At 40.6% G+C, this 14,614-nt stretch overlaps 1 protein-coding gene across 1 annotated transcript in view; it reads left to right on the top strand.

Moving 5' to 3' along the window:
- The window catches only part of itgb5 (integrin, beta 5), a 135,244-nt gene that overhangs the window by 54,829 nt on the left and 65,801 nt on the right, over positions 1-14,614 (top strand). The window contains exon 9 of the mRNA XM_063052418.1: positions 4,435-4,569. Coding sequence (XP_062908488.1) covers positions 4,435-4,569 — 135 coding nt within the window. The remainder of the gene's footprint in view (positions 1-4,434; positions 4,570-14,614) is intronic.

The following is a 14,614-nucleotide window of genomic DNA, read 5'->3' as shown; positions in this document are numbered from 1 at the left end:
CTGTCTATGTGATGTACAAGCAGTATAATATGGAGAGCAATCTGTTGCCCATGCAACAGGCTCCCCCTCACCACCAAGTTGATAAATCCAAAGGAATGGCAGAAACCTATACAGTTTGGCACCAGTGGCATGACAGGAGTTGCTAGCCGGAATTGGACTCAAAGTAGGACCGCGTTAGGGATCCCAGCTCCCGATATATCCTCAGGGTTTACTCCCAAGGCCTTCCCCATGAGTGGGGATAGCTGCAAGGCAGCGGAGGTTTGAAACCAGAGCTTTCCTTCTTCTGGATGAGCTGCTAATCATGACTGACAAGCCCCATTTTCTTGAAGTGACTCTCTTTAAGGTGCCGGTAACCCGCCTTTGTAGAAATTGTTCCACCGGACTTGGTAGCTAAGTCACACGTAAAGGTCAGAAGCTGGACTTGGTTGTCAGATGCTACTTGAGACTTTCAGAGCATTTAATAGGTAATGTGAGCTTATCTTCACTACCTCCCCTGGATTCATGTCCAGTCGAAAGACTGTTAGAAGTGTGACTTTGTATTAAGTAGCGCTTCACTTAAATGTTATTATTTAAAACGATAGATAGATAGATATACTTTATTAATCCCGAGGGAAATTTAGTTTTGTTACAGCCGCACCAACCAAGAATAGAGCGTAAGTATAGCATTACAAAAAAACCCAACAATCAAACAACAAAATGCAAACTATGCCAGATGGAAAGTAAGTCCAGGACCAGTCTATTGGCTCAGGGTGTCTGACCCTCCACGGGAGGAGCTGCACGTTCGATGGCCACAGGCAGGAACGACCTCCCGTGCCGCCAACGGTTGTAACTCGGTGGAATGTGGCCGAAGTCCAACAGTGAAAAGTTCAATATCCAGTCTAGCTACCTAATGTGTAAAAGTAATCAGTTTTGTTTTGCACTGTCCCTCACTTGGTTCAGAGCTAAACCTAGGATTGTCTTAGCAATGCTTGGGAATTTGTTCAATGCTAGTGATATTGTTGTTTTTAATGTTTCCATGTTATTGCTTGGCTAGATTTTAATGCTACCTAATTGCCCTTGGTAAGCTGAGGGCTTGCATAAACTGATCAGTCCTTGTTGAGATGGTATTCCCAAGGAGCCTTTTGGTCCCTTTGGTACTGATCTTCAGAATTTTGATTTGCCAATTATGAAGCAATAGCAATATGCCAATTCAAGATGCTAGCTGACCTGGGAGTGAATTTTTAAGTGTTGGTTGTCCGGTATTATATTTGGCAGGATTGCCGGATATTTCAAGGAGTGTTCCCAGATGTTATGTGTTGTTGATGTGAGATTTTGGCAAGTTGAGGAGAGCTTTAAGACGTGTTTATCTCAAGTTCAGGATTTCCAGTGCACGTAAACTGGGGTTGAACCTCAATATATCTGGATTCCATCCTCAGTTTTAACTGTGCCATGGAATTCTAACCCTACCTGCTTTAATCAGCTAGAATTCCATCTCCTGAGGATGGAATTGTAAGTGTAAGAAATCAAGCCATGTGAAATATTCATGGCTGAAAAATGCTCATCCAGATTACTTGTGTTCCTTTAAGTATTTCAGGCTAACCATGGGAATTCATTTGAACAAGAGGCCCACTTAGAAACACAAGGATGTTTTTGCATCAGGAGTTTGATATGTCTTGTATGAATTTTATACTTTTGGGTTTGGCATTTGTGACTACACTAACAAACTGAGCAAACATTCAGGATGAATATTTGAGTGGTAGCCTGATATTAATTAACTTTTGAAGCTGTGGCCATACCTCTTCGATATGCTTTCAGGCCCAGGCCCATCCCCACCACCTCAATTCACCCATACCTGACATTTCCAATTCGGTCTGGCACTTAAATCGATCAAATTAATTATGTATATTGAATAGATTTTTAAAACGTGCAAAAACAGAAATACTGTTTATTTTTTTAAAAAGTGAGGTAGTGTCCAAAACTTCAATGTCCATTTAGAAATGGGACGGCAGAGGGGAAGAAGCTGTTTCTGAATCGCTGAGTGTGTGCCTTCAGGCTTCTGTATCTCCTGCCTGATGGTAACAGTGAGAAAAGGGCATGCCCTGGGTGCTGGAGGTCGTTAATAATGGACGATGCCTTTCTGAGACATTGCTCCCTAAAGATGTCCTGGGTACATTGTAGGCTAGTGCCCAAGATGGAGCTGACTAGATTTACAACCTTCTGCAGCTTCCTTCGGTCCTGTGCAGTAGCCCTTCCATACCAGACAGTGATGTAGCCTATCAGAATGTTCTCCAGGGTACAACTATAGAAGTTTTTGAGTGTATTTGTTGACATGCCAAATCTCTTCAAACTCCTAATAAAGTATAGCCACTGTCTTGCCTTCTTAATAATTACATCAATTTGTTGGGACCAGATTAGATCCTCAGAGATCTTGCCACCCAGGAACTTGAAGCTGCTCACTCTCTCCACTTCTAATCCCTCTATGAGGATTGGTATGTGTTCCTTGGTCTTACCCTTCCTGAAGTCTACAATCAACTCCTTCGTATTACTGACATTGAGTGCCAGGTTGTTGCTGCAGCACCACTCCACTAGTTGGCATATCTCATTCCTGTATGCCCTCTCGTCACCACCTGAGATTCTACCAACAATGGTTGTATCAACAACAAATTTATAGATGGTATTTGAGCTATGCCTAGCCACACAGTCATGTATATATATATATAGAGTAGAACTAAAGAATAGAGAGTAACTATAGAGTAGGCTAAGCACACACCTCCAAGGTGTGCCAGTGTTGATCGTCAGTGAGGAGGAAATGTTATCACCAATCCGCACAGACTGTGGTCTTCCGGTTAGAAGTCGAGGATCCAATTGCAGAGGGAGGTACAGAGGCCCAGGTTCTGCAACTTCTCAATCAGGATTGTGGGAATGATGGTATTAAATGCTGAGCTATAGTCGATGAACAGCATCCTGACGTAGGTGTTTGTGTTGTTCAGCTGGTCTGAAGCCGTGTGAAGAGCCATTGAGATTGTGTCTGCTGTTGACCTATTGTGGCGATAGGCAAATTGCAATGGCTCCGTGTCCTTGCTGAAGCAGGAATTCAGTCTAGTCATAACCAATCTCTCAAAACATTTCATCACTGTAGATGTGAGTGCTACCAGGCGATAGTTTCCAGACAATTAAAGCCTTCTCTGTTTGGGGCTGAGCAGCAGAAGCTAGCTTTACAATTTTAACCAAGCTGCTGGACGCCACAAAATACTACCTAGTCTTTTAATTTTTTAGTTTGTTTCAACAAGTTTTATTTTAATCATGAACCAACGAGTTAGGTTTGGCCAGTGTTTCCGAAGGAATCTACGGATGTTACTGGAAAATTATCCCTGATGCCCTTCTCCATGTAGACTGTTTCCAATTCCCTGGTTCCAATCAGCTCATCTATTATTCCAGATTTTCCATTTTGTTTCAGATTCCGTCATCTGCAGTCATATTTGTTTTCCTAAATATATTCTGTGTGCTGATGAAAGGTCATGAATGAAAAATGTGGGCTCTGTTTCTCTCCACCGATGCTGCCTGACCTGCTGAATACTTATAATGTGTTTTATTTCTAATTTCAACACATCTATAGCATATTTGTCAATCCACTCTATTGTTGCAATCACATGGAGTCCAGTGGACCCGAGACAAGCCGGGATTTGGCAGTGTTACCACCTCTGCAACTGGTAGCAGCCAGATTTGTCTAGAATTGGAATCACCATTCATGATATAAAGATTCCTGTTTCGGGGTGGGGCAGTATTGGATAAGATGGAGATTTCTCAAGCCGCATGTAGATTGTTCTATTAGAGAGATGTCAACACTCAGCCCTCTGTTGGAAATAAGGCAGGGCAAGCTACAGCATGTCAGCTTGGGACTGCTGGCTATAATCCTTTTAGTTTTAAAATAGCTCTGATCTGAAAAATGTTAGGACTGATCTATAAATTAAAGTTTTGGAAGTTTTGACAGGCAGAGGTTGATTGGGGCTTCAGCCCAACACATCGACCCTTTATTTCTCTCCCCGGATGCTGCCTGACCTGCTGAGTTCCTCCGACATCTTGTGTGACTCTAGTTTTCCAGCATCTGCAGAATCTCTTGTGTTTTTGATTGGGAGGGGCCGCTTGCAGGTAAGGAGATGTCTGCCAAATTGGAGGATTTTAAAAGTGAGACAGGGAGAGATCAAGGACTGCATATTCCTCTTAGTGATGCATAGGACTGAAGGGTTAGGGAATGTCATTTATGAGGTATATTGCAGTACTGGTCAGGTAAAAGGCAGAAACAGAGATAGAGCAAAACAGGGAGCAAGGAAAGCCTGAAAGACTGAACTGGATTTTAATTTACAGTTACTGCTATGTTAAACTGGAATTGTTGACCCTATGGCTTTGAGTACTTTTTGTTGCACTGATATTAAAGAATGTGTTTTCTTAATCCAGAGTATCCGATCAAAGGTTGAGCTGACGGTATGGGATAAGCCAGAGGACCTTGACCTGTCCCTCACAGCTATCTGTCAAGATGGTGTTTCACGTCCTGGAGTTCGAAAATGTGGTGAGCTCAAAATTGGCGATACAGTAAGTGGCCAGGATTTAGTTACATTTGGATGAAAGACAATTTGCATTGCTTTATCTTTTAAGTCAATTTTTAAATGTACAGTGAATTTGCACTGCCTTTTTTTTTGCCTCACAGAATAGCATGTGTTGTCCAGATTGTCCCTCCAGAAGATCATGTTGCAGTAAGAGAAATGAAGGCTATTTCAGTTTTGTGTTGTAAAATGGAGCTGTGCTTTCAACAGAATCATTGCAAGCCTTAGTGTGCACCAGTTTCTGACTTTCAATTCATAATGTTGCTCATAGTAATTTAAACTCATGGGTCAGATTAAACTCCAGTAACTGGTATAGCAGAAATATTTCCTCATTTTCAGTTCATTAAATGGATGTAAATTAAGAATAGGCTGCATTGAAATGGAATTGAAAATTTAGGTGACTTCCATATTTACAAATCCTAACGAATGTGAACTGACTCTTCCCAGATTTGCATCAGCTGACTCCAGACTGCTTCATAGTGCACTGAAGTTGCCAGAAATAACTCTTTTAATATTTATTCAAATTGAAAAATATTGTGATAAATCTTAAAATATTACCTGTCACTTGCTAGTCTTCATTTTGTTTGTTGATGAACTGTTCCTGTTAATATAGGGAGTTATCCATTATGCATTTTTAAAACTATTTCCTTAAATTGTGAATTTAGTTGATCTCAACATGTTTCTGGTCAGTGAAACTAACTACTTAAAGCAAGAACCAAGCATCTGCATTAGTTTACAAGTCTTAGTTGTTTTTTTTAAATGGTTTATGCATAGTGTTACTAAGATTTTTGGTGATTGTGTTACTAAGAGCCACTTATGATCTCCTGTGTTTTGAGACAGAATTAATAAGTATCCTTTACCTGTCTGTTGCCTTTTGACATACAATTCTCCTTTATTGGCCTTTCATCTTTGTCCAGCTGGCAAGGACTATAGTTATTTATGTTCATTATTGCCGTTCCTGGAGACAAACTCATCAGGGCACATACACTCAGTAGTCACTTTTATTAGATAACTCCTGTACCTATTAAAGTGGCCACTGAATTTATATTCGTGGTCTTCTACTGCTGTAACCCATCCACTTTAAGATTCAATGTGTTGTGCGTTCAGAAATGCTTCACTGTTGTAACACATGGTTATTTGAGTAACTGTTTCCTTCCTGTCAGCTTCAGCCATTTCAGCCATTCTCTTTCGACCCCTATCATTAGCAAGGCATTTTTACTCTTAGAACTACTGTTCAATGGATTTTTGTTTTGTTTTTGCACACCATTCTTTGTAAATGCTAGAGACTGTTGTGCTTGAAAATCCCAGGAGATCAGCAGTTTCTGAAATACTCAAACCACCCTGTCTGGCACCAACAATCATTCCACAGTCAAAGTCAGATCACATTTCTTCCTTGTTCTGACATTTGTTCTGAACAGCAGCTGAACCTGTTGACCATGACTGCATGCTTTTATGCATTGAGTTGCTGCCATATAATTGGCTGATTGGATATCTGTATTAATGTGCAGTTGTACAGATATGCCTAATAACGTGGCCGTGAGTGTATCCATGAGCATGTGAATGACTGGAAGGTATAATTAGTCAGAATATTACCGTAAATGCTTTTTTTTAAAAAAACTGCAGACACTGGAAACTTAAAGTATAGGCATCCCACAGCCATCTGGGTTAGTAGGCTTCAATGAAAGTAGGATCAAACAAGGCTTTGGTTCATATTGATCTTCACCCTCAAGTGCCAAGGATCTGTCATATCCTCCATCTAAGATCCCTATCATCACAGACATTGGTCTTTTGCAGTTATGTTCAGAAATGAGTTCACTGGATGCAGAACAATCTGTACACCACGACACTATCATGGCTATAATCCTGAAGAGTTCTTCCAAATTAGCTGTTTTCAATAAACATTTTCACTAGAGCTACAACACTAACATTATGTCTCACAGATCTGTTGGAAAACTTTTTGAAGAACTCCCCAAGAGGATTGATGAGGGCAGGATGGTAGACATTGTGTATATGGACTTTAGCAAGGCCCTTGACAAGTTCCCACATGAAAAGCTAGTCTAGATCGGTAGGTCACATGGAATCCAAGGACAGCCAGCTAAATGCCCACATAATTGACGTGATGGTAGGAAGCAGAGAGTGATGACGAAAGGTTATTTTATGGACTGGAGGCCTGTGACAGCGATTTGTGCTGGGCCCATTGTTGGTTCAAAAGTTCAACGTATGTATAATAATAACTACATTTATATAGCACCTTTTATACATTAAGATGCAGGCTTGAAGTGCATAGATTGTAAGAATAAATCAATAGTCATAAAAATGAGACAAAATTAAAAATCATACAGTTCTGTGCAATAGTTTTGGGCACCTTAGATTTTTTTTATATGGTTTCAGACGGTATGGCCTCCATGAGCCCTCATCTTAACATCATTGAGGCTGTCTGGGATTACCTGGAGAGGCAGAAGCAAGTGAGACAGTCATATTCTGCAGAACTGTGGCAAGTTCTCCAAGACGCTTGGAACTATTTACCAGCCGATCTTCTTATAAAAAACCTAAGAGAATTGATGTGGTTTTAATGGCAAAAGGTGGTCACACCAAATATTGACTTTATCTAGTTTTTTTTTATTGCTTTCTGCTCTTTACAGTCATTTTTTTGATGTTTATAAACACTTCATTATTTTTGAAAGCATCTTTGCTTTACAGATTTTTTTTACATGTGCCTAAGACTTTTGCTTGATACTGTAAGTAAAGACAAACATTATGCAGAATAAAATGTAATCGAATATACCAAATTATACAAATGTAATCAACTTCAACAGGTATTAAGTAATCCTATATGTAGTCCAAATTAGCAAAGTAGGTTTTTAGAAATGTTTTGAAACATTCCACAGCTTTAGCCTGGCAAATCTCAGTCAGGAGAGTATTCCAGAGTTTTGGTGCATAAGAGCAAAGAGTCACATCACCAGTTCTTATACGTCTGGGTCAAAGCAAACCAGTGTTCACAGATCTAAGATTACGATTAGGGATGTAAAGGCAGAGATTCTCCGAAATATGCAGAAGGCTAGATTATTCAGAGGCTTAAATACAATTAAGAGCATTTTAAAATTGATCCTAAAGGACACAGGCAGCCCGTGTAATGTCACCAGAACTGCTGATAAATGTTCAGATTTTCTTTTTTGGTTAAGATTCTTGCTGCTGCACTTTGAACAAGCTATATATGCAACATACTATATGACTGATTTTATCATTTACATATGAGAAATTTGAAGGCACGGTCAGTAAGTTTGTAGATCAATAAATTCATGCACAGTGAAGAGGGTAATCAAAAGTTAAAAGGGATTTGATCAACTCGGTAACTGGGCCAAGGCAAGGCAAAATGGCAATTAATCTAGATAAGTGGGAGTGTTGTGTGAGTGTGAAGTCAAACCAGAGTTGGACCTTTATACATAATTTTTCTCTATTATTATGTATTGCATTGTACTGCTGCCGCCAAATTAACAAATCTCATGACATATGTCTGTGATATAAACCTGATCCTGATCCTGATAAATCCAGTCGTCAGGTTTATTGTCATTTAACTATATACATGTATACTGGCAAATAAGACAATGGTTCTCTGGACCAGAGTGTAAAACACAGTGGAAGACATAACAATAATTTAGGAAAGTAAGAATTAAATCTTCAAATGACACAAAATAATCTGCAGATGCTGGGGTCAAAGCAACACTCACAACACGCTGGAGGAACTCAGCAGGTCAGACAGCATCCGTGGAAAAGATTGGTTGACATTTCCACTGATGCTGCCCGACCTGCTGAGTTCCTCCAGCTTGTTGTGAGGTGACGAAGGGTTCCGGCCCAAAACGTCGACCGATCTTTTCCGCTGATGCTGCCCGACTGCTGAGTTCCTCCAGCGTGTTGTGAGTGAAATCTTCAAATGAATTACACATAGATAAACAAAGTAAAGTGCATTAGTTAAATATTGTCAGGTCCCAAACAGATGAACCCGTGACACTTCAAATGTGATGCGGCAGGGAATTCAGAAGCCTAATAGCCTGGGGGAAGAAGACAATTCCCATCCTGACTGTTCTTGTCTTTATGCATCGGAGTCTCCTGCCTGATGGTAGAAAAGGAAGAGGATGCTGGATGGATGAGTAGGATCCTTCATAATACTAAGGGCACTGGGTATGCAGCGCTCCTGATAAGTATCCCTGATGGATGGTTGGGAGACCCCTATGATCCTCTCGGCTGTTCTTGCAGTCCTTTATAGGGACTTCCATGCTGTACTACCTTATGACCTTGTAGTAGTTGTGAGTCCTGTATACCATGAGTAGGACAAAATGTGACATGATGTGTCCTGTCATGAATAGCTTTCAACCAGTAACTTGCAAAATAATGGAGTGGAAGAAGTGTAAGTGGGGTTACAAACGCTGGCAGAGTAACAAGGCTGATTGTGAGCCATAAGGGAACAATCCTGAGTTACGAGCTCACTGTCAGTACTGCAGAAGTGCAGATTTTCTTTATGGCAGCCTCCCTTTTGATGCTAGTATCCCAAAAGCCAAAGTATCTTGGCCATCTGCCATGAAGTCGAGAAAAGCGAAAAAATTCGAGATATGCAGCCTCATTAAATTTGTAAATGAGGAAATTGCATCCTGAGAGTGGGTTGGTATCCCACTCCGTCCTTTTCTGTAAAATCTGGATGTGGGAGGAACTTGAAACAAGATGGGCTGGAATTTATTTTGCTTGCTTTGTCCAAAATATATATTGTGTTGGGAGTAGAACTTTACATCAGACTTTAGGGTTTTCCAAGCAGATAATCTCTGAAATGGAGGTGATGCAACAGTGTAGATGGGAGTAGTGTTCAGTAATGGAAATCCTTTGGTCCTTATTAAATTGACAGGCTTTAAATGGAGAAGGAGCACTTGGAGTAGTGTTGAGACACTGCCCAGAAGAAGGCAATTGCAAACTGCTTCTGAGGAAAGAATTTGCCAAGAACATGCAAAGACCATGACTGCCCACGTCAAACAACACGGCTCATAACAAACCAACAACCAAACAGGAGAAGGCTGAGTCCCTGCAAAAGAGATGGGAAAGAGTGGAACATCTCCTAGGCCACCCATTTATCTGTATCAGTGGTATCACATGCTCCACGTGTGAAAACATCTGTTATTTGCACATTTGTCGCATTAGCCACGTCAGCCCACAAAACCAGAGTGGAAGAAAGTCACCCTCAGTTTTCAGGGTTTACCTAAAAAGTTAGGGATAAATAAGAGTTAAACAAGTGATTCCATTCCTACTGAACTGGACCATGGTACAGAATTATTAGAGCAGAATATCATGATCAAGGATGAGTTCTGCTGTTGGTGGAGGTAGACAGCCCCCAGTCACAGTTACAAAGGACTTATTTATGACTGGGTCTGCCCGCAATTTCTGTGGCAGAGTCAGATGCCTAAGGCTATGACAGGAAAGTAACTGTATGAGGACTTCAGAGAGAAATAGTGGCACGTTATATGGACAGATGGATTTCGCAAAATAGAAATTTCATGGTCTTCAAAGTTCAAAGCAAATTTATTATCAAAGTACTTAAATGTCACCATACACAACCCTGAGATTCATTTTCCTGTGGGTATACTCAGCAAATCTATCAAACAGTAACTAAAGAAGTTGTGTGCTAGAAATGTTGACCTTTCTTAGTTCACCCTCCAGCTAGTTAGTAAACTAACAAAGGCATTCAGTAACTGGAGCATGTAGTCTTGCTACAGATCAAAATTCTTTCTCGGTTGGCTACATATTCAGCATTAATGTCAGAAAGGATTTAGTGCAATGATGCTTAAGGCTGTACGATAAATTGATTGGTTGCTATCCAAATGAACAGAGCTTGGTTAAAAATAATGGATCTGAAGGCAGGACGGTCATGCTAAAATATATTTGGAAACGCATCTGAAAATCCTAAGCTTAAAACATTTAGTAAAACTAATCTTGGTTATGAATGAATGTATACTATTTGCTAATATAAATATTTTAAAAAGTTGGATGCTAACCTAATCAATATTGAAATGTAAAATAAAGGATGATAATATTTCAGTTATTTTAATATTATTAACCCTTAGTATTTCTTAACGTCTAACTTTATCCATCTTCATTTACTGAATCATTAGAAGACTTCTCTGCTCAGAATGAAGTTTATGATTGGAGTCCGATAATATCATTCAATCTTGACTAACATACTTAGTGACCCTGCCATTTTTAGTGACCAGCTTAACACCCTGGTTACAGGCCCTGAATAAAAAATATATTCAGGAGGATCTGGTTGACCCAAGGATGGGTAAGCAGGAGAATTTAGCTGCCAGTCTATCTGATGAAAATAGGACTATGCACATCTATACTTGCATCATTCTACTGATGTGCAGTAGAGAGCATCCTAATAAGCTGTATCACTACCCAGTGTGGAAATTGCACTGCAAGACTCTACAACAGGTAATCAGAACTGCCCAGTGCATCACCAGCACCAGACTACCTACCATCAGAGACATGTATACAGAAGGGTGTCGGAAAAAGGGCAGCGATGTCATGAAGGTTTGTTCCCTGCCCATGGACTGTTTGTTCCACTCCCATTAGGGAGGAAATTACGTAGCAGCCACACCTGGAGCACCAGACTTAAAAAACCTTAACTTTCCCCAAGCAGTAAGGCTGACCAACACCTCCACCCACTAAACCACCCCCTCCCCCACAGCCCAACCACCACTACTTTATCATTTCCTGCCAGTCACTTCATGTACAGACACTCCTGTGTCTAGTGTCACTTTATGGACATTCAAGCAATCTATGTATATAAACTGTCTCATGTATTTATATTGATTGAGTTTTATTATTGAATTCTTAGTATTTTGTACAATATAGGATCGGGAGTAACAATTTCTTTCTCCTTTACACTTATCTACTGAAAATGACATTATACACTCTTGAATCTTGCTGAAGGGTCTCGGCCCGAAACATTGACTGTACTCTTTTCCATAGATGCTGCCTGGCCTGCTGAGTTCCTCCAGCAATGTGTGTGTGTAGCAAACATAATTGCTCATTTCTGAATGCTATTGCAAAGAATGAGGTTTTGGGGTACTTGGAGGCATTTGATAAAATAGAATGAAGTCAGCATGGTTTCCTTAAAGGGAAATCTTGCCTGAAAAATCTGTTGGAGTTTTTTGAGAAAGTGACAGCCAGGATAGGCAATGGGGAATCACCGGATGTTGTTTACTTGTATTTTCAGAAAGATTTTGACAAGGTGTCGCACATGAGGCTGCTTAACAAGATAAGAACCTGTAATACTACAGGAATGGTGGTAGCATGATCAGAACATTGGCCAACTGGCAGAAGGCAAGGATTGAGAATAAAGCGGTCTTTTCTAGTTAGCTGCCGTTGACTAGTGGTGTCCCACAGGGGTCAGTATTGGGTCCACTACTTTTCACATTATATGGATGATAGAATTAATGGCTTTGTAGCCATGTTTGTGGATGATATAAAGATAGGAGGAGCAGGTAATGTTGTAGAAGCAGTAAGTCTGTAGAAATACTTGGACAGATGAGCAGAACGACCAAAGACATGGCAGGTGGAATGGGGAGCAAATTCAGAAATCTGAGTTGCAAAGGGACTTGAGAGGTTACCTTGCAGTTTGAGCGGTAGTAAGGAAGACAGATGCAATGTTAACATTCATTTCCAGAGGACTAGAATATTAAAGAAAGGATGTAATGCTGAGGCTTTATAAGACGTTAATTTGCAGTATTATGGGCAGATTTGAGCCCCCTGTCTTAAAAGATGTGCTGGCTTCGGAAGTGGAACAGAGGAGGTTTATGTGAATGATCTTGGGAATGAAATGGTTAACGTATGAGGAGTGTTTGATGGCTCCGGAACTGTTTAGTAAAATGAGGGATGGGGGAGGGGACGGATTTCACTGAAACAACTATTGAAAGCTTAGACTGAGTGAACATGAAGAGGATGTTTCCAATAGTGGGAGAGGCTAGGATCAGAGGGTCAGCCTCGGAATAGAAGAATGTTCCCTTAAAACAGAGTTTCTCTAAACTGGGGGTGGTTAATCTGTGAAAATCATTGTCCAGGCCAAGTTATTGGGTATATTTAAAGCAGAGGCTCTTGGTTAGTAAGGGCATCAAAGGTTACAGGGAGAAGGCAGTGAAAATAAATCCATGAAAAGTCCTTGGCAAGTAGGATTAAAGAGAATCTTAAGGCATTCTATACATATATCAAGTGCAAGATGATCACTAGAGAGAGGGAAGGACCTCTAATGGATAACGAGGAAACATTTGTTTCGATGTGGAGGATATGGGTGATGTCCTTAATGAGTACTTTACATCAGTATTTACCAAAGAGAAGGATATGGGGGATAGGGAGATGAGTGTAGAGTGTATTGCTATACCAGGGCATTTTAAAGCAAAGGAGAAGGCTGTATTGGGTCTTTTAAAGAGGCATTAAGGTGGGTACATACCCAGGGTCTGATGGGATATACCCCAGGTTAGTGAGAGTAGTAAGAGAAGAGATTGCTAGGGCCTTGGCCAATACCTTCACGTCCTCTCTAGCGGCAGTGGCTGAGGTTTAAGATGATGAGAGGCAGAGATAGAGTAGATAGATAATGTTTTTTTGCCAAGGGTTGAAATGTATAATATCAGAGGGCATGCATTTGAGGTGAGCGGGGTTAATTTCAAAGGAGATATGAGGGGCAGGCTTTTGATAGAGTTGTGGGTGCCTGGAATGCACTGTCTGGGGTGGTGATAGAGCCAGAAACATAGACTTTAAAGAAACATAGAATGTGTAGAAAATGAAAGGATGTGGACATTGTGTAGGCAAAAGAGGTTAGTTTAGTTGACAATTTGATTACTAATTTAATTGGTTCAGCACAACTTTGTGGACTAAAGGACCTGTTTTAATGTGCTATGTTCTATCTACATCAGCCATGATTAAATCGCAGGGCAGACACTGTGCCAAAAGGCCTAATTCCTACGTCTTATGGTCTCGGTGTTATATTATCCTGAAGCCATGCAGTCCTTGTGGTGAAGGTACACTCAAAATGTGAAATGGTAGAGAGTTCCAAGCTATAGACCTAATGACAGCGATGGGACAGTGACTATTTTTTCAAAGTCAGGATGCTGTGTCTGAATTCTAGAGGAATAATAGGTAATCCTTTTTTTTAAAAAAAAATGAATTTCTTCACGGCTAACATGTGGGTGTAGGAACATAGTTTAGCTGCCTGCAACATCTAGTTACAAGGTGGAACAATGTTTGTGAAGAAAATCAAAGTTCAAAGTACATTTATTATCAACGTATGTATGTATAGAAGTAAACAACCCTGAGACTGGTCTTCCCATGGACAGCCACAGAACAAGGAAACACCATGGAATCTCTTCGAAGAAAACATCAAACACCCAGCGCTCAAAAAACACACATCAGAGCCAACTTCTCCCAACACAGAAGGATGAATATGAAAGAAAGTGAGCATAGATAGCACAATCAGCAAAAAGGTGTGCAACTATGGCAGCACGCCGCACATGCACAGCCCCCCGGTGAAAAATGATATCATATCTGTTAAATAGGGGCGGTGGACAATTCTGATTTGATGGAGACAGATGTGAAAGCACAGAGGAACATCTGGAGAAATTTCTGAAACGCTCATTCGCTGCTGTCGTTACTGTGTGGTCGGGAATCTTTCGGAGGGTAGGCCTCAAAATCCCCGGCCTTGCCTGCTTTTGGTGACTGAGAAGGAGGTGGAATTGTTCGGCAGAGATGCCACTCAGTACTAGCTGTCGGAGAGCTGATCACAGCTCGAAGTTTTCGGATGACTCAGAGTCCGACTGTGGTTGGCATGGCAGGTAGAGTTTTTCTTCCTTCTCCCGTCTGCGTGAGATGTGGGACATTTGAGAAACTTTGAACTTTACTGTGCTCACAGACTTTCTTCATCAAGTTATGGTATTGTTACACTGTTTGTAACTATATGTTGTAATTATGTGGTTTTGTCAGTTTTTTCAGTCTTGATTTGT

Source organism: Mobula hypostoma, chromosome 6 (assembly GCF_963921235.1).
Source record: "Mobula hypostoma chromosome 6, sMobHyp1.1, whole genome shotgun sequence".
Lineage (NCBI taxonomy): Eukaryota > Metazoa > Chordata > Chondrichthyes > Myliobatiformes > Myliobatidae > Mobula > Mobula hypostoma.
Note: the sequence above shows the minus strand (reverse complement) of the source record. Positions and strands in the feature narration are given on the sequence as shown.